The sequence below is a fragment of the Protopterus annectens genome, chromosome 3.part1 (assembly GCF_019279795.1).
Source record: "Protopterus annectens isolate FY-2018-M chromosome 3.part1, PAN1.0, whole genome shotgun sequence".
Lineage (NCBI taxonomy): Eukaryota > Metazoa > Chordata > Ceratodontiformes > Protopteridae > Protopterus > Protopterus annectens.
This window is the reverse complement of record NC_056732.1, coordinates 615,460,455-615,479,714: the sequence shown is the minus strand read 5'-3', so window position 1 is coordinate 615,479,714 and position 19,260 is coordinate 615,460,455. Positions and strand designations below refer to the sequence as shown.

At 40.2% G+C, this 19,260-nt stretch overlaps 1 protein-coding gene across 3 annotated transcripts in view; it reads right to left on the bottom strand.

Moving 5' to 3' along the window:
• Positions 1–19,260, bottom strand: part of CTDP1 (CTD phosphatase subunit 1) — a 2,700,378-nt gene that overhangs the window by 794,058 nt on the left and 1,887,060 nt on the right. Inside the window, exon 11 of one of the 3 annotated variants that reach the window (XM_044066997.1) lies at positions 11,629–11,911. The exons of the other annotated variants lie outside the window; for them this stretch is intronic. Coding sequence (XP_043922932.1) covers positions 11,896–11,911 — 16 coding nt within the window. The 3' untranslated portion in view covers positions 11,629–11,895. Of the gene's footprint in view, positions 1–11,628; positions 11,912–19,260 lie in introns of those variants that run through there. 3 annotated transcript variants of the gene reach the window in all.

The window sequence follows — 19,260 nt, the reverse complement described above, 5'->3', positions numbered from 1 at the left end:
TCCTTACTTCCTCCTTGCTAATCCACTGTACTTCATGATTTACTATCCCTACATCATCCAACCTTCTCTCCCTCTCATTCTCTTCTTTCATCAACCTCTCAAAGTACTCTTTCCATCTCCACAACACACTCTCCTCGCTTGTGAGTATACTTCCCTCATTATCCTTTATCACCTTTACCTGCTGCACATCTTTCCTAGCTCAGTCCCTCAGTCTAGCCAATCGGTACAGGTCCTTTTCTCCCTCCTTAGTGTCCAACCTTTCATACAACTCTTCATATGCCTTATCCTTAGCCTTCGCCACCTCTCTCTTTGCCATGCACCTCATCTCCTTATACTCCTGTCTACTTTCTTCATCTCTCTGACAATCCCATTTCTTCTTTGCCAACCTCTTTCTCTGTATACTCTCCTGTACTTCCTCATTCCACCACCAGGTCTCCTTGTCGTCCTTCCTCTGTCCAGATGTGATACCAAGCACCTTTCTAGCCGTCTCCCTTACTAGCTCTGCTGTAGTTACCCAGCTATTTGGTAACTCTTCACTGCCACCCAGTGCCTGCCTTAACTCATCCCTGAACTCCACCTTACAATTACCCCTTTTCAATTTCCACCACTTGATCCTTGGTGCTGCCCTCATACTCCTCCTCTTTTTGATAACCAACGTCATCCTACAAACCACTATCCTATGCTGCCTAACGACACTTTCTCCGGTCACCACTTTACAGTCTCCAATCTCCTTCAAACTGGCCCTCCTACATAAGATATAATCCACCTGTGTGCATCTTCCTCCACTCTTGTATGTCACCCTATGTTCCTCCCTCTTGTTAAAATACGTATTCACCACAGCAATGTCCATCCTTTTCACAAAATCCACTACCATCTGACCTTCTGCATTCCTTTGTTTAACACCATACCTACCCATCACTTCCTCATCCCCTCTGTTCCCTTCACCAACATGCCCATTGAAATCTGCTCCAATCACCACTCTCTCACCCTTGGGTACAGTCATCACCACTTCATCCAATTCATTCCAAAATTTTTCTTTCTCACCCATTGCACATCCAACTTGTGGAGCATAAAAGTTCAACTGGAAAAGAAAAAGCAGCAAATGCACTGTGTGCAAAATTCCGACTCTGTGTCTTGGGAATTCACCTCTATTCAATGCTCATAACAGTCCACAACACCTTCAATGAAACAACTCCTACGCCATTTCTCCTCCCATCCACACCATGATAAAACAATTTGAACCCACCTCCGATACACCTAGCCTTAACTCCCCTTCCATCTGGTCTCTTGCACACACAATATACCAACCTTGCTTCTGTCCATCATATCAGCTAACTCTCTCCCTATACCAGTCATGCTGCCAACATTCAAAGTTCCGACCCTCACTACCACAGTCCTAGCCTTTCTCCTCTCCTCCTGCCTTCGGCCATGTCTTCCGCCTCTTCTCCTCCTTTGGCCAACTGTAGCCCAATTTCCGCCAGCACCCTGTAGGCTAACAGTACTGGTGGCGGTCGTTAATTTTTGGCCAGTTTACACAGAAATTACAGGTAAGTCAGTATAATACAAACAGCAATTGCAATACGAAGGGAGAGAAAAGCAAGCTTATTGTATATTTTGACAGAATGCCAGGGAAGAGAAAATACTAGAAGTAATAGAGTGAGTGAAGAAAATAAGAGTAAGGAGATGTAAGATATGAATAGGTTTTTGTTCACATTTAGGGATACAGTTTATCCTGGTGTTGAGGAAAAACAGATCCAGCTTTTGGCTATGGAGTCTTTCAGAATGGTTTTGAAGGATGGGAGGAAGGCTACTGACTTGATGGATGCAGATGAGTTCCAGCTCCTTTGTCTGTTAGTATCTGTTGACAGTCAGAAAAAATGGAGATTCACACTTTCTGGAAGAAAAAAGTGATCAGACTGGGAGAGGTTCACAAGGTCTCTTGAACAGTCATTTAGAATTGTTGGACTGTCCTTGGTTTTGGGAGGTTTGAGACTTCTTTTCAGATCCTCTTTGCCATTTCTTCTTAAATGTCTGTTTACCTGTATTTTGTTGACACAGTTTATTTATTTATTTTGCCAAAACCTTTGGAAAATTTGCAAAAGGAGGGTCAAAAATTCTTCCCTGGATCACACTTTTTGATCATTTTTGCATCAGAGAGGCCAAACACTAAATCTCTATCCAAGGGAGAATTTAAAATCCCGTTTTCATCATCATCTGGGAGGTTCTGAAAATGCAGCCATGCAAACCTCCACAAAAAAAAAATTGGTACAATGGGCATAGCTCTGGAAGAAGTATCAACAGTCATACACACTGTAAATAATAAGTAGTAACCTGTGCAACAGAACTAAGTTATTTAAAGCAGATTTTTACTCACAAGAAGAAACTTCAGCTAAAGCATTCCTCATACTTTCACAACTTATCAGAACAAACTTCAACATATGAGCCTAACAATTAAAAATTCGGAAAAATTAAAGCTGCAAAAGTATACAGTTTTTTCTCATACTTATCTATAATTTTCCCATCTTTATCGGAAAGAGTAGGAATGGAATTAACTAAGTGCTTAACAGCAGTGGAATCAACTAAAGCTACAGCTGCTGGGTCGGGTTTGGGAATAGTGTACAAAATTTAAGAGTGAGGAACTTTACACATCTTATCTGCCTCTTTAGGGGCAATTGGCTGACCATCAAGAAAACTGCACACAGTAACAAACACATCCTCTAAAGCAGACAGAACAAGAGGAAAGGATGTAGGTTCTGGAAAATACTTCTGTAACAACTTACAGTTTTTTCTGAGGGACTGAGAAACTTCAGTGTTCTCCCAATGAACACTGTCACATTCTAGCAATAGTCTCAGAGAAAGAGCACCCCCCCCCCCCAGGAAGAATCAGAAACTGAGCTTTCCTCTGAGTCTGAATCAAAATCTGAGACAAAAGAAATTCTGTATCTATCTCTGCATCTTCTTGTTCAGATTCAGAATCTTGAATTTCTTCAGGAAAAGAGGAACCCCTCTTTCTTTTATCAGAAACTACTTTATAAGAAGGATCAATGGCCTGAATTCAACTCTGAGCCAAACCTAGTAAACTACTCCTATCTAAAGAAAATTTAGGAGTAGAAGATACATGCTTGGTTTGTTTTTTGTTTCATTTTGTCAGGAAAACTGGGCCCAACAGTGTTATGAATGGTAACAACACTTTCTCCAGGGATTGGCATAGCATTCTGACATAACAAGAAAACCTTCCCTGCTCCTTCTCCCAGGACCGACAAGAGTGACTCTCCCTTGCCTACTGAGGGAACCACAACAGCCACAAAGGACGTGGCTAACCCTCGGTCCACAGTGGTTCTAGGTGCTATACCACAGGGATCTGGGGTAAAGATGAGTGGTCTGTGGTTCAACAAATGGCCAACAGTATAATCACCCACCTGCGGCTGAGGCAAATTGCTAGCCTGCTGTGGTGGCAAAGGTAGTTCGCCTAATTTTTTTCTTTTTGTGGCTGGAAGGAGGACTGCCCATGGGACCAGTAGTCTGTTCCATGGTCAAGCCAAAAATTGTGCCTCTTTCTTGGGAAAGACAAGCAGCAATTGTCTGTAAATACTACTAGTCCACAGAAGTTATTTATTTTGGCAGGAAAACACAGTAAGAAGCACTTTAAAACACCACACCAGCCCCTCAAAAGTAAAATACAACTTTTCCACAGAAAAAAAAATGTTTTCAGTTACTTTACAGCACTTTTATACTGACTGAAAAATTGAGCACTCCATTTAAATGTACATTACACACTCAGGACAGTCTGTTACAACACATCACTCTAAAGTTTAAAATAACTTTCTCGAAGAGGAAAATAATAAAACATCAATAAAATTAAGAAACTGGAAGTTTTTTCCCCAAAGAGAACCTCTCTGCCCAGCAAAGCAAAGCTCAAGGTGACTACTGATCCTCAAAAACCTTAGAGGAGCGTACTCTTTGGCAGCGGCGAAGCCCCAAAGAGCTTTGCACCCAAACTCATCTTTTAGTCACCTCAGCCCGAGTTGCCTGACTGTTTGGGGGTGTGGAAGATGCCCTGAAGCACTGGAAGCTAGCCAGCTGTTAGCTAAGGCTACTGCAGCAGTGATCAAAATGGTGGACAACAAAGCTTACCAAGGCAATACTTAAGATGACTAAAGCTAATACTGAAAACCACCTTCACATCTAAGAATAAAGTCCAAATTATAAATCAGTTTGCTGTTCTGTTCTAACTTACAGCTTTGGTGCGACTGACTGGCCCCAAACTGCATTTAATCAGTTGTACAAGAAAAATGCTTCATGCTTATCAAATGATATATAAAATCCATTGCATTCCAAGATCACCTATACCTCTATCTGAAGGAGGCCTCCTCAAAACTGAATTCATGTACAGGTCCACAGCTGTGTGACTGCACGCATATTTGTTGACCTCATCAGATCCAAACACAGTGAAACTATTAAAGCATAAAGAGAAGCGTATCAGAAAGGAGTGGAAATGGAAATCAAACCACAAGATGAGAATGAGACATTTAAAAGTGCCAAATAAACAGAGTATAAAAGAAAAGGACAAAATCCCTACGTCACTCGATGGGTTGCCAACTGGCTTACTGATAGAACCCAGACTATAAAAGTAGCCGACTCCAAATCTAGCTCCAGACAAGTGACAAGTGGAGTACCCCAGGGTTCAGTCCTGGGACCGCTCTTGTTTGGCATCTACTTCTCTGAAGTATAGGCCAACATTAACAGAATCTGGCTAACAAAGTTCGCAGATGACTGCAAACTGGGAGCCATTACTGAATCCCCAAATGATGTGGATATTCTACAAAAGGGCCTTACAGAAACAGATGCCAGGTGCCAGAGCCATGGGCTCAAGCTTAATGCCAAGAAATGTACAGTTATCCCCTCTGGAAAAAAAACATGTACCCATGAATTACCACATAGGTGGCAGTACACTAAAGATCAAAAGTGTGATGAGAGACTTAGGGACACAGGTGGACAGTGGTCTCACGTTCGATAACCACATCGCCACAACAGTGAGGAAATCCTTCTATGTGGCACACCTCATCACTAAGGGCTTTTCATCCAGAAAAAAGGAGGTCATTGTCCCACTGTACTCATCCCTCATTAGACGCATGACAGAATATGACGCCACGTTTGGTATGTACCTCACAAGACATCTGCAACAGCTGGAAAGGCTGCAGAAATACCTCATTAAAAGAATCACAGGCCTAAAGCAGATGCCATATGCTGACCGCCTAAAAAAACCTCCAGCTATACTCTGTGGCATATCGTCTACTCAGAGGCGATCTCTGCTTAACATACAAGGCCATGTCAAACCCTGAGCTGTTGGACATGCTCCACTTAAAGAAATCCCAATCCCTCACAGCTACACGCTCCAGGGATCTAAATCTTGTCATCACAATAAACAAAACATGCTGGAGGGATAGGTTCCTGTCCCCGAGACTCCCCATACTCTGGAATAGACTGCCCATACATGTCAAGCAGAGCGCCTCCTTGGCCTTCTTCAAAAGGAACCTTGATGATTGGATGGGAGATAGGAAATTCACCCCGGGGATCATGTCAGTCGCCCTGCTAGACAGGGGTCCAGGGAAGAAATATACAGGGAACTGTCATGGCAAGGCTTGTACAGGCCCTAGTGCTGATAGCCTAGTACCAACCTATGAACCTATAAAATTGTAAAGTCCACAAACATAGCGGCAAGTATAGAAAACTCTTAGAACAATCACATGCTAAGATTTGAATCAGTAATGATTAAGGTGAGGCGAATTTAAACAAAGATGAAATGCTATTAATACCAGCCCAAGATAGTGGACTGCACACATACTGGTTTACAAAATTTTCTGAAAACATGTCAGGAACAGACAAATGTAGGTTCTGTAAAAGAGAACTGGAAACAGTTGCACAACTTGTTGCTGGGTGAGATACATTCATAGCCAAGGACCTATAGAATGAAAGGCATAACAATGTGGCAAGACTGTTGCATTGGTGATTTTGCAAACAATGCACTGTAAACCTGAAACCACAAAACATCATCAACGAAGTTTAGATCACATGGAATCACCCAGTACCAACAATTGAGAAAACAGATGAAAGAAAATCAGATACAGTAGTCCAAGAAGAAAAAAGTAGCGTTAATCACTAAAATTGCTGCAACTGCAATCACAGTGTCTTGTGTACCGCAAGACGCAAAGTCATAAAATACAAGGATTTGCAAGCAGAAATGACAGCAATGAGGAAAAGACCCAGGAGTAAAATGACTACTGAAAAATAAATTAGAATCATACTTAAATACACAACTGATGTATGCAACTCCATATCAAATGCAGGACAGAACTCTGGATATATTTCAGGTGTTACAAAATCATTCTTGGCTAACATTAAAGACTGAAGCAATACTAATTTCATGAACTCTAATCATACCCTGACTTAAGAATGGGGTCTATTCCAGTCATGATATTAGAAACCTAAAAACTTTTGAGAATTTAGAAGAGGGAGGCACTAAGGCCATAAATTACACGTCTCTCTTAATGGGTGCAGATGACTAACACTACACAGTGTCCAAGTCCACACCAATAAACAGAATCATCTGCAACAAAGTTAACAAGGAAGTTACCAAGTTTATGTTTACCCCCAATCCCTGCAAAAATGGTAGGGCACAAAAAGGCAGTCATTACCAAGTAGTCACCTGATAGGGTAACAAGATACAAATCATCCAAGTACAGGAACAGGAGATTACACAACTTCCACTACTAAGCCTCTAATCTTGGAAAGCAATTTGAATACAGCTGACAAAGGCAACACCCTCTAACAAAGATGTTAACTCAGAACAAAATGAAGGACTCCTTGTGAGATTCACAAACACTTAAGTTCCAGAAGACATCCATTATGTCCAAATATATCTTACAGACCCCTTCATGGAAGCAAGGGCATGAAACCTGGAAAGTCAGCTCTTGTAAATTAATACGCAATATGCGCCTGTTGAAATCAATGACAGCAGAGATAGGAGAAATCACCACACTATGCTACGTAGAACAAGGTATGAATAACCTCACAATTTTGTTTTCATTTTAAAAGCAGAATAGACTATAGGGGCTCTTTGAGGAGCAGAGTATGGTCCTGCTCCAGGAGATCTACACAATATGACTGGTCTCCAACTGGAATTTTTGGGACAGGTGAAACTACAAGCTCCAGAAAGCAGCCATATGAAATCACACTGTAAGCTATAGTCGTTGGGGAAGTAGGCTCTCTAAGCCAGGGCAATCCTGAGGGACAGACAGGACTGCTAAGGAATTCTATATGGAGTACTTTTCCTGGAAGTCTTGAAAGGGATATTGAGACAGGACAACACTAACAGACACTTGACTGCCCTCTTCTGCCAGCAAATTTTTTTTTCTTCTTTTTTGGGGGTGCAAGGTTGGTCCAGAGGAAGAGAAAGCTGGGGAAAGACATCACAGAGACTATGCAAGAAGATGACCATTTCTTTAACTGCAAGTCTTCAATAATGTCTTAAGAAGCCTGCATAGAAGGAAACTCCCTTATAACAGCAGCCTAAGCCAGCATTAGTCTCAGCATATGTTCAAAATTACAGCAAGCGGCATGAAGGTCCAGTAAGTTCTTTTTAAATGCTCCTCGATCACAGAATCATAGAGTTCTGCCACCTACTACAAAGCCTGGCCCACAAAGTAAGAGTGGAACTGAGAAATAACAGTCAGGCTGTGACAAAGATAATCATCCTCCTTTTCACACACACTAAAGCTTTCTTATCCAGAGGCACTGAGGAAAAATGCCACGCCTCTGGACCCATGCTGGACTAAACAGATCTCATAAGAATCTGCTCTAAGATGCTTGATAATGATGTCATCCCACTTCCATTATGGGATAACCACAAATCAGGTTCTTTCAGAGCAGAAAGGCAAGATCCTTAATAACAGAGAATATGAGGTGATAACCCAAGGATCTTTCTCGCCCTTCTCCTTCTCCAAATGCTGGCAAAGCTTCTTCTGCTGAGAAGGCAAAGGGGCTACAGGCGAAGCCATACAAAACTTCATTAGCCCAAGGGTCTCTTCACAACACAGGTCATTTGGAGGGTAGCTGCAAGAAAAGGATCCCTCACTATCCTCACCTCTTTCAGATGCAACAATCTAAGACCCTCAGAATCTTCCTCCATGGCAGACACAGAGGAGAAATGAAGCACATTTCTTGAAATAGCTACAGCAAAGGACAGCCTATGCTCATCCAACACCTTCAGAATGTGAGAGATGACAGGTATTAGCGAGAAGGTAACAGGCCCAAAATGTACAAGGTGTGGGGAACACAAACAAAATAGGGTTCCTGCTTATAAAAAGTGGTGATAGGGCCTTGCACTGGTGTCAAGTCCCAACAAAAATATCAATAACAAAAAAGAGTTTATAGTCTAGTCTGAAAAGGAATACAGCAGATGCACTACATGTATACAGAAATGTGTAAGGGTAGTGTACACCAATTCATCTCTTAGCAGCAAGGTGACAACTTGGGGGATGTGAGAGGAAGGCTCTTCCAGTTCAAGTTCAACTAAAGAATGCTCACAATGTTCTTTTTTTGTGCCAACTCACCAGGAGAAGACTAGTCAACCTAATGTTCCAGCACAGGAAGGATGGTATTCAAACCATGGCACTTACAAGTCCAAAGATGGTTGCTGGGGATATACCTGTCTAACTTGCTTCCTAGTCACCAGCAGATGACGAGTACAATGCTGGTCCTTCATCAGATAGGAAAGAATCTGCAGGTTACAAAGAGGAGGCTGCCTGTGTGGTTCAAGACATCTGCTGATGACTGGTCACATGTTACCTTACCTTATCCTTTTTCTACTCTCACACAGGATTATGTACGGGATCCTTCTGTTCATCCATCCACTGGCAACTCTATATAATGTTACTATCATGCAAGCTGTATTAAGGCCCAGATCATTTTTGTCTTCTCCTGGAAGTCAGACTGAATTAGTGGTACTTCTGACACTCCTTCCTCGGTGGCTAGACCTTCTTAGAGACACTACCAGTATGCAGTATGAGTCCAGGCTGGTGATATGGCAACTACAGAAATTTAACTCCTCCTCTCCCAACTCCCTCAAACTATCAAAGATTTTCATTTATGAATGTTGGGACTGACACCCAAACAGCATGAATGGTAAAAAAGAACATTCTTATTACAGGACTGCAATAAATACAAAAAAAAAAAAATAGTTTGCAATAAGTTCTCTGAAAATATAAACTGAATCCCCGAACCCTTTTCAGTCATAGCCTGAACCACCTGGAAGCTATAGTATGGTAACATATATTACAAAGAGGAATACAATTAAAATGGGCAACAGTTATAAGCATTACAAAGACTCATGATTACAATAACAAAAGACATTTACAGTTTTTACAATATGAACACTATCTGATTAGTACATCTGGGATAACTCCAAAGAGTTCAGCCAGGTAATCAACATTTTGAAAATCAAAGATGAGAACAGGAAGCTTAGTTTGAGCATTAAAAACATTTGCACTGATAATCATTTTTAGGCGTACAGCAAGCTGCTTCCTAAACTGCTGCAGATTGTTAGGCTTATAATTTTTTTGTTGGGGCACATAATTCCAATTTATACTAGGCAATTTCTTTAACTTTTTTTCTTTCACTAGCTGCCGGGGAGTATGGAAGTCTTATTAATTGCATACCTTATTGATTCAAAAGAGATAAACAGTGTGATTATAAATATAGTCATGTACCTTGTTATCAAATACATCTAACAAAAAAAAATACAATATGATACTGCCAAAAGTTACCATTTAACTGTGAATATGTTCACATGTTCTACAATACTATGTTCTGCAGCAATTACTTTACTTTGGACTTTATGAAGAAATTACTCACACAGGAATCCCTCTTGCTCAACATTCTCACACGATGTAATCTGTCAAAACAGTCCCTCTCCCCTCAGTGAAGAATAGTCCCGTTAAGTGAGTGCTCAACTCTGTTCAATGGAGGAAGCACACTCTCAACCAGAACCATCCTTTTCTCTCATCCCAAGGATAGGTCAACTAACATGGACAGCTCACTGCCATCACTCTCCATAGGGCTGCTCTATGGCTGGGCCAGCAGTTGATCTTGTGCTAGAAAATATGCAGTCAGGCACCCATCCTGTCCTGTGCCATTGAGCCTGACAATGAGGGATTCTTCTGAAGAATGTCAATATGCTTAGGTTCCAAAAATGTCAACCTAAAACTAAAAAGCAGAGAATCTGTAACGTGCATCAAACTCAGAACACAAATCCACACATCTGTTTACTGCAAGTCAGTTTTTGGGAGTGCATTCCTTACAAAAGGAAACTTTACCATCATAATTTAAAAGAGATGCATTGGTCTATTGTAGATGGAAGATGTGCTGAGACATCAAGAAGAGGTGAGAAAACCAGGAAGAACATGGTTTCATTTGGGAATACATGCATGTTGTGGGACACTGGCAAATGGGATATGTGCACGTTGTGGGACACTGGCAAGCAGGATATGTGCACATTGTGGGACACTGGCAAGCAGGATATGTGCACGTTGTGGAACACTGGCAAGTGGGATATGTGCACATTGTGGGACACTGGCAAGCGGGATATGTGCACATTGTGGAACACTGGCAAGTGGGATATGTGCACGTTGTGATACACTGGCAAGCGGGATATGTGCACATTGTGCGACACTGGCAAGCGGGATATGTGCACATTGTGGGACACTGGCAAGCGGGATGTGTGCACATTGTGGGACACTGGCAAGCAGGATGCGTGCACATTGTGGGACACTGGCAAACGGGATATGTGCACATTGTAGGACACTGGCAAATGGGATATATACATGTTGTGGGAAGCTGGCAAGTGGGATATCTGCACATTATGGGGCACTGGCAAGCAGGATATATGCACGTTGTGGGAGACTGGCAAGTAGGATATGTACACCTTGTGGGACACTGGCAAGTGGGATGTGTGCACATTATGGGGCACTGGCAAGCAGGATATGTGCACGTTGTGGGAGACTGGCAAGCAGGATATGTGCACATTGTGGGACACTGGCAAGTGGGATGTGTGCACATTGTGGGACACTGGCAAGCGGGATATGTGCACATTGTGGGACACTGGCAAGTGGGATATGTGCACGTTGTGGGTCACTGGCAAGCTTTTAATGCTGAGAAAGGGAAAGGGCAAAGTGCAGTGGCTAGCAGAGGCAAAAGCAATCTAGAAGAAAAAGTCAACACTGTATTGCAACATTTTTATTACTGAATCTGTCAAAAATATTAATAGCATTTTGGCAGTATGCTGCCATACACTACATTGAGACACCTTCCTTTACTGCAGAGCTTCTATAAACTCCAGAGGCATCCAGAAACAAGTACAATATCTATTTTTATTAGCACCTCAATAACTGGATGCAATAAGAAAATGATTGTAACCAGACTGAAAAGAACTGAAATAATGAAAATATTTAAAGCATAGTTTAGTTTCAGTGCATGCAAAGTATTCAAAATTGCATTCCTTTATCTTTTGGTTATCACTCAAGAAACCTTAATAATGTTGAAGTACTGCAAAAAAGACTGCCAAGACATTAATGGATATGAAATTCAAGATAATGTTTAATTAAGTGTAAGTGAGTCTTCCACCACTGATAACTAGTTTCAGTTTGCCAATTTTCTAACACCTTGTGAAACATTAAGCAGCATTTTGCAACAGGTTACAGTTCCTCCATTCAGCAATCTGTTGACCATTATTAACATCTTCCTCTATCATCCACTGCGAAAAAAACGATCATACAGTTGTCCCGGAGTTCAAATCCTCCATTCCAGGAATGAGTTTCACTGCTCTCTTCTGTATTCTTTCTACATATTTACAGTTCTGCAGAAGGACGATAAGATTGGGCTATATCAAGACTATACAATGCTAGCATCAGATCTCTCACTTTACATGTAACATTCAGGCAAGGAGTTAATTTCCTGCTGTGATTCTACATCATGGATCCCATTTTAATTTGCTGTTTACTTACGTTATTACAGTGTAGTAGACTACAGGATATAACGGAAGACCATGCTTTAAACAAATTCTTACTATTTATCTTAACACATCAAAGCATTAACAAGTCTAACAACCTGGTGTCCAGCTAATCTAACAATCATACATACAAATGCTAAATTATCTATTTTAGCATTTAGTTCAAGATAACTTGCTGATCTGATTATTTGAATTTGTTAACCATGGCAGAGCACTGATCACAAATGGCCAATTTCAGTCTTAGTCTTGGGGGAGGGCAGCAAAAAAAATAAGTAATACAGTACAGACAGAATGTCAGTGCAATACAATCCATACAACAAATGCTAAAATAATGCAACAAACAAGGCAAGTATAGTTATGCCTCCATTATGAACAATTCTAAAATTGTACAGCTGAAGTTGAAATGAGTTTATGCATTACAGAAATTATTTAAATCATTATGCAAAAAGCCACTTTGTTAAATCACCAGAAATTATCCTTACTCTGATAAGAAGCTGAAGCAGAATAGAATCATAATTAATTCCACAAACTACTGTTATAATAAGCTGGCATCTGTCCTGATCAGCTGTACAGAATGTTTGATGCATACACAATAAAAAAATAAAAAGATTCAATTTCTTTCCCATTCTACACCTTCCTCATTTTGATTACTTTAATTAATGTTTATAACTTGCACTGTGAAGATAAACACAATTAATTTTCAGTTCTAAAAAAGTTATTTGCCCTTTGCTTCAGATCTTGACAGTTACTTCAAGGCATGCTTAACCACAAAAATAAGTGGCTCAAGAGGACACTGCCTACAACAAACCTATCTAAAATCATACTCAATGCATGAAAATATGAGGATAAAAGTATGCTTAAACAAGAACTTGTCAGTTTACTTACAGAATGACAAAGGAATGTAAGTAGAGCAGAGAAAGAAAGCTGCTCAAGGAATTTGTGAGCAATACATTTGTGTAGTACATGAAGCAAACTAAGAACACAGCAAGATAAAAAGGTGAAAAAAGAGGATGTCAACTAGTTGACAGAACAGGATGAGCAACGGCTAGAAGCTGCTCCAGAGATAGGCAAGGATACACACCACATTATGACTAGTAGAGGTGGACAACCAGGTAAAGGAAGCTGCTCACTCAGTGCCTTGAGCATATAACAGTTAAGGTAAAGCCAAATTCTTGGCTACAACTAAATACAATATAATCTTCAGTATGTAGCTTTTTAAATACAGCAGCTTAATCCAGCAAACTGCATTCCAGTACTCACTGACCAATTCTGAAACTATTCCTGAGTACTTCACTAGTTAATCCAGCTCCAAAAAAATCTTCACTTCAGTAGAGCTTTCCTGAAGATGCAGAATTGATTAACAGTCTAGTTTATATTCACATGTTAAAAACTGTATTAGTATACTGATTCCCTACATAACATTTTATTAAATCAAATAAAAGAAACATGCAAAATGCAAACTGCCATACAACTTGCAAAGTATGATAGAATGAACAACATGAATTAATGAGACAGTTTTGTTAATGATATTACAGTAGCCTCCAGAAACGGTGTCATTTAAAATCTAGTCGTATATGTGCAGAAAGGGCAGTTAACAAGCTCAAAATGTGGATCTCAGAGCTGAATTATACCAGGCAACATGATACAATGGAATGGGGGTGACTTTACAGTGTGATATATAGGGTAATTAGTGGAGGTTTGTTTAGTAAACGTATGAATGAACTCAAGGGGCATTGGGGAAGAGAAACAGTACACCCACAAGAAGATTATGGGATGATTTATGCTTAGGAGTCATTATACATGAGAAATAAGAGCAAGAGATTTTTCTATGGTATTAATCATACCCAGAAACGGATTCATTTTTTACCATAAGTAGGCAAGTACAGGCAGGGCAGACAAATTTCACCTAAGACTGGTCCTAACTATGAAGAACATAACATCTGAAGGGAACCAGACATATGTAATAAGAAAACCAATTGCAGTGGTGAATGCCTTAATAAAGGAGACCTAGGACAACGAGGAAAAGCAATGGGTAGGTTTCACAACATAAACATAAAATATGATGACATTTGTTTCTTTCGTTTACAAGGGAAATGGTAATAAAAATAAAATAGGATACTGTGATTATCTCGTGCAGGAGAGGTTAAAATGAATAAAAAAAAACAATGCCAATGAAATGGAAAGCTAAAGTACCAGTAGACCACAAAAGGAGAAGGAGTAAAGTTGCAGGAAGTAAAACCAGAAACCAAGATTATGAGTTCACAGTGGCAAGAGAAGATAGACAACACAGACATACCTGCTGGATGAGACACTAATCAAAGCATTAAATGTCTATGGCTAAAATCACAAATTACAGTCACTTGCTATTTTATTTATTTGTTTTTTGAGGCATGGAAAAGAGGTGGTGGGTAACCCCAAATAAAAAAAACAAAATAGGGTATTCACTGTGTTATGGGAATTAAAGCAACAGGCAGTTAGGGATGAAGAACAAAACAGAAAAAACATGAAGGAGAATAGCTTCTAAACTGAGGGTGGAGAAAAGGGAGAAATAATCTACTTTACTGAAATAGGGACTAAAATAAATTAACAGAACTGGTTATTTGTATTACTCTTCCAACAAAAGGAAGACTGAGAGAAAAAAGCAAAAGTAAGCTGAAAGAAATATGCATTTCTAACCATTCCCAAAATACCTGAAATGTAAAGAATTAGAAAAAAAAAACACTGAAGATGAGCTGGAGATTACGGTTCAACAGAAGTATAATTATAATATGGGAGGGGAGAGAGAAGAGAGGGTGAACATGGAAAAGAAGGTGCTAATGGCTATTAACTGGGAAATAAAACAATGGATGAAAGAAAGTCTCCTGCTAGGAAACAAGGTGTGCAAAGTTTTTATGTATAGAAAGCAATAGAAACAGTTTTGGATTCATGTTTATGTCTGATTATTTATTTTTCTATTTTGGTTTTATCATTAGATCTTCCGTCTGTAAAGCATCTTTGCTAAATCACTTGGAAACGTTGAACTGACATTAAAGTAACGCAGAGAAGCCTCTTTATAACCAGGAGAGGTACAGAAAGAAAAGAAGTCAAGACGATATATATGGTGTAGGAAGCTATGGAGGTTATAAAGAATAAAGGAAAGAGTGAGAAAAGAATGCAACAGAACAGCAGGAAGTAAAAAATGACAAAAAAAAAAGAAATGAAGCATATTAATGAATGGGAAAAGTGAGCACACTTTTGGACAAAAGTAGGTGAAAAGGCAGATAAACTTCTATATCAAATGTTTAAAGGAAGAACAAGAACAGTCCACTGTTCACGTCATCTGTTGGTGTAGCAGTTATCAGATAACGGGAAGGAAACAGTAGGGGTGTTTCTGATGCTCCAGACAATCTGAATGGAAAGAAGAAGGGACAGGAAAACAAAGGGGAACTTAAACAGAGAAATAAAGGAGAGGGGAAAAAACACATACAAAAAGACACAAAGAGACATGAACATTTGGAAAGAAAATTACAACGGATAAAGGTAAACAGCTGAAAGCTCCAAAGGAAAACATCACTGCATATGCTTCAATTGGAGTTTTGTCAAAACAATGGTCACCCCACTTATCTAGATACATAGCACTGGACAAACTGGTATTGTTAAGGATCCCACTGTATTACTAAAAGCAGATGTACTTTATAGTGAAGATACCAGCAAAGAGAATGAATGGGCTCTACAAAACCACTGATAAAAAAACGAACTGGACTTATCAAAGGCTATCCATCTACCTATGGACAGGTAATCCTACCTGAAAGTGAAAACGGGTGGTAGTTTTAACTAATGTACAAAAACCCGTCTGATAATGCGCACAGTAGCTTTTATGGAGATGCTTGATGGATTTCACATTGGACCTAAGTTTAGAAGAATATTCAAGATACATAAAGGATACTGAAAGTAGGCAAAATGAGGCTGGAACTCACTGGAGAAAACCACCTGGGAGCAAACTAGAGAGGGAATGGTAACTGAGTGCGGTAAGGCCAAAAAGTTTAGACTGCAGGTTGGAGACTGCCTTCCCTACCAGGGACTGGTATCAAAATATAGGTAAAGGGAAAGTGATAGGGGAACCCTAAGTGAAAGACCTACTCTGGTAGACTTTTAGTCAAATTTAGTCAAAGGGATTGTGTCTAGATCTAGGGATGGTACTGCCCCCTTTACTCAGCCCTCATTAGGTCAGTCATTGAATATAATGCCCCTTTTAGATACCTTACTAAAAGGATACAAGGCCTAAACAACATGTTCTACATGGACCGACTCAAAGTTCAGCACTTTATAGAATACCACGTATAGTGACAAAGAGATGACGTAACATTCACAACATCCTCCAATTCAATATTAATGAATTTACTACACATCAGCAAGTCAAATGGCATCAGAAAGTCCTAAAGTAAACCATATGAGCCTGAGACCTTGACAACTGTCAGTCTGATTAGTATTTTGTGTAATCCTGCTTTTGTTGCTTGCCCTACAATGTATTCTACCTGAAAGAAAAGCTGTCAACATCTGTCTCATGTAAACTGCTCCACTGGGACTGCCTAGTTTCTTTTGTGGACTGCATAGCTGAGAAGAGTTCAAAATAAAAGTGAAAACACAATGATGAGTCTCATATGGGGTACTCTTTAGATGGTGTGCATTTACAATAACTTTGGTGAATGCACTGGCTAAGCAATCTGGCTGCTAAGGCTCTTAACCAAATCGTACCTCACTCAAAATGCTTATGTTCAGCCAGCTCCACTGACATAAGGAGATAAATCCCTACGATTCAGATGACCAGAATTTAACTTCCGACTCGGGCATCTATTAGAGCTAGCAAAGGAAAGGTATAGCAAATTATAGTTGCGCACTCTCTGATGTAGAAACCCTGGTGAAGACCAGGTTCATTTGATTACATACATTATGGAGGGCCCAAAGCATGCCAACCCCAGAGGATGCAGGAGACTCTGGAGCTTAAACAGAGAAAATAACTGACACACACACACACACACACACACACACACACACACACACACACACACACACACACACACACAAAATCCCAGTGCAAAATGATGGCTTTAACTCCAAACTCATCTGACTCTTGTTCTTGGGCAATACATATGCTCTCTCACTCAGGGAAGAACCCCTTGATATGTACTTATCTAAGCATATGACACAGCTTGAGAAACCACAGCATTTCTTTATTAAGACAATAGCATATTCACCGTGAGCTATCTTGGCCTCTTGAAAGTGCTTTCACTCTTTCCATGTACTACTGACTTTTCAGTTTATCAAAACAGGGTCCAGGTATGCCTTGTACTCCAGGCAAAGATCACCTCTCAGTAGCCTGTATGATACAGACAAAAGATACAAGGCTTTGAGGTGATCAATGTAGGACTTTATGTTTATTCTTTAAATTCTTATTGCCAAGAACATTTGTGGACGCTTAAGTTGCTGCATGTATCTGGTTAGGTACATATCAGAGGGGCATTGTATTCTATGACGGGTTTGATAAGGGCTTAGTACAGTGGTACAATGACCTCTCTGGACCTACATGCCATACTCATAAGTTGAGCAACACAAAAGGATTTTCTTACTACCGTGGATGTGTGTTAATCGAAGGCTAGGTTACTATCTATGAGTTACCAGATCCATGGCTAGTGAATCAACTTTTTGGGGTGTTTTTTGATAATGCAATTATCTGGTGTGGCTAACTTCCTAAAAGATACTATAATGCATTTCCTGGCACAGAGTTTTAAGTCATGGCTTGGGCACAAAGTTTTTGATTGCATCAGACCTTCCCAAAGGGTGTCCTCATCTTGGGAGAGTCAATGACTGCTTACAGTTTGCAATCATCTGCAAACTTGGTTAGCCAGAGGCTTTAGACATTGGATTTGATCTCCAAGATGTAGACATCAAGGAGGAGCAGGCCCATTTGCCTCTTTGTGGAGGTGGCCTCACTGATCCTAACCTCTTGGATCCTATACATGAGACAGCTGCAGTGGATATAAAAAGTGTGCACACCCCTGTTAAAATGCCAGGTTTTTATGATATAAAAAATGAGACCACAATAAATTATTTAAAAAATTTTCCCACCTTTCATGTGACCTATATCCTGTACAATTCAATTGAAAAACAAAAAAATCTGTTAGGGGAAAAAATATAAAAATAAAAAACGTACAATAAGCTGGTTGCATCACAAGTGTGCACACCTTTAAACTAATACTTTGTTGAAGTACCTTTTGATTTAATTACAGCAGACAGCATTCAGTCTTCTTGGGTAGGAGTCTATCGGCATGGCACATCTTGACTTGGCAATATTTGCCCACTCTTCCTTGTAAAAGCGCTCCAAATCTGTCACATTGCGAGGGCATCTCTTGTGCACAGCCCTCTTCAGGTCACCCCACAGAGTTTCTATTAGATTTAGGTCTGGGCTCTGGCTGGGCCATTCAAAAATTTAAATTTTCTTCTGGTGAAGCCATTCTTTTGTTGATTTGGATGTTTGATTGGGGTCACTGTCATGTTGAAAGGTGAAATTCCTCTTCATCTTCAGCTTTCTAACAGAAACCTGAAGGTTTTGGGCCAAAAGTGACTGGTATTTTGAACTGTTCATAATTCCCTCCACCTTGACTAAAGCCCCAGTTTCAGCTGAAGAAAAGCAACCCCAAAGCATGATATTGCCACCACCATGCTTCACCGTGGGGATGGTGTTCTTTTGTTGATGCAAAGTATTGCTTTTGCGCCAAACGTACCTTTTGGAATTGTGGCCAAAAAGTTTAATCTTGGTCTCATCAAACCATAACACATTTTCCCACATGCTTTTGGGAGACTTGATGTATTGTTTTGCAAATTTTAGCCAGGCCAGGATGGTATTCTGTGTGAGAAAAGGCTTCCGTCTTGCAGCCCTACCCCATAGGCCAGACATATGGAGAATATGGGAGATTGTTGTCGCATGTAGTACACAACCAGTACTTGCCTGATATTCCTGCAGCTCCTTCAGTATTGCAGTAGGACCAGTTTTCATTTTGTCTCCATCAATTTTGGAGGAACGTCCAGTTCTTTGCAACATCACTGCTGTCCCATATTTTCTCCACTTTTTGATGACTGTCTTCACCGTGTTCCATGGTATATCCAAAGCTGTGGAAATTTGTTTGCACCCCATCGCCTGAATGATTTCAATAACGAGA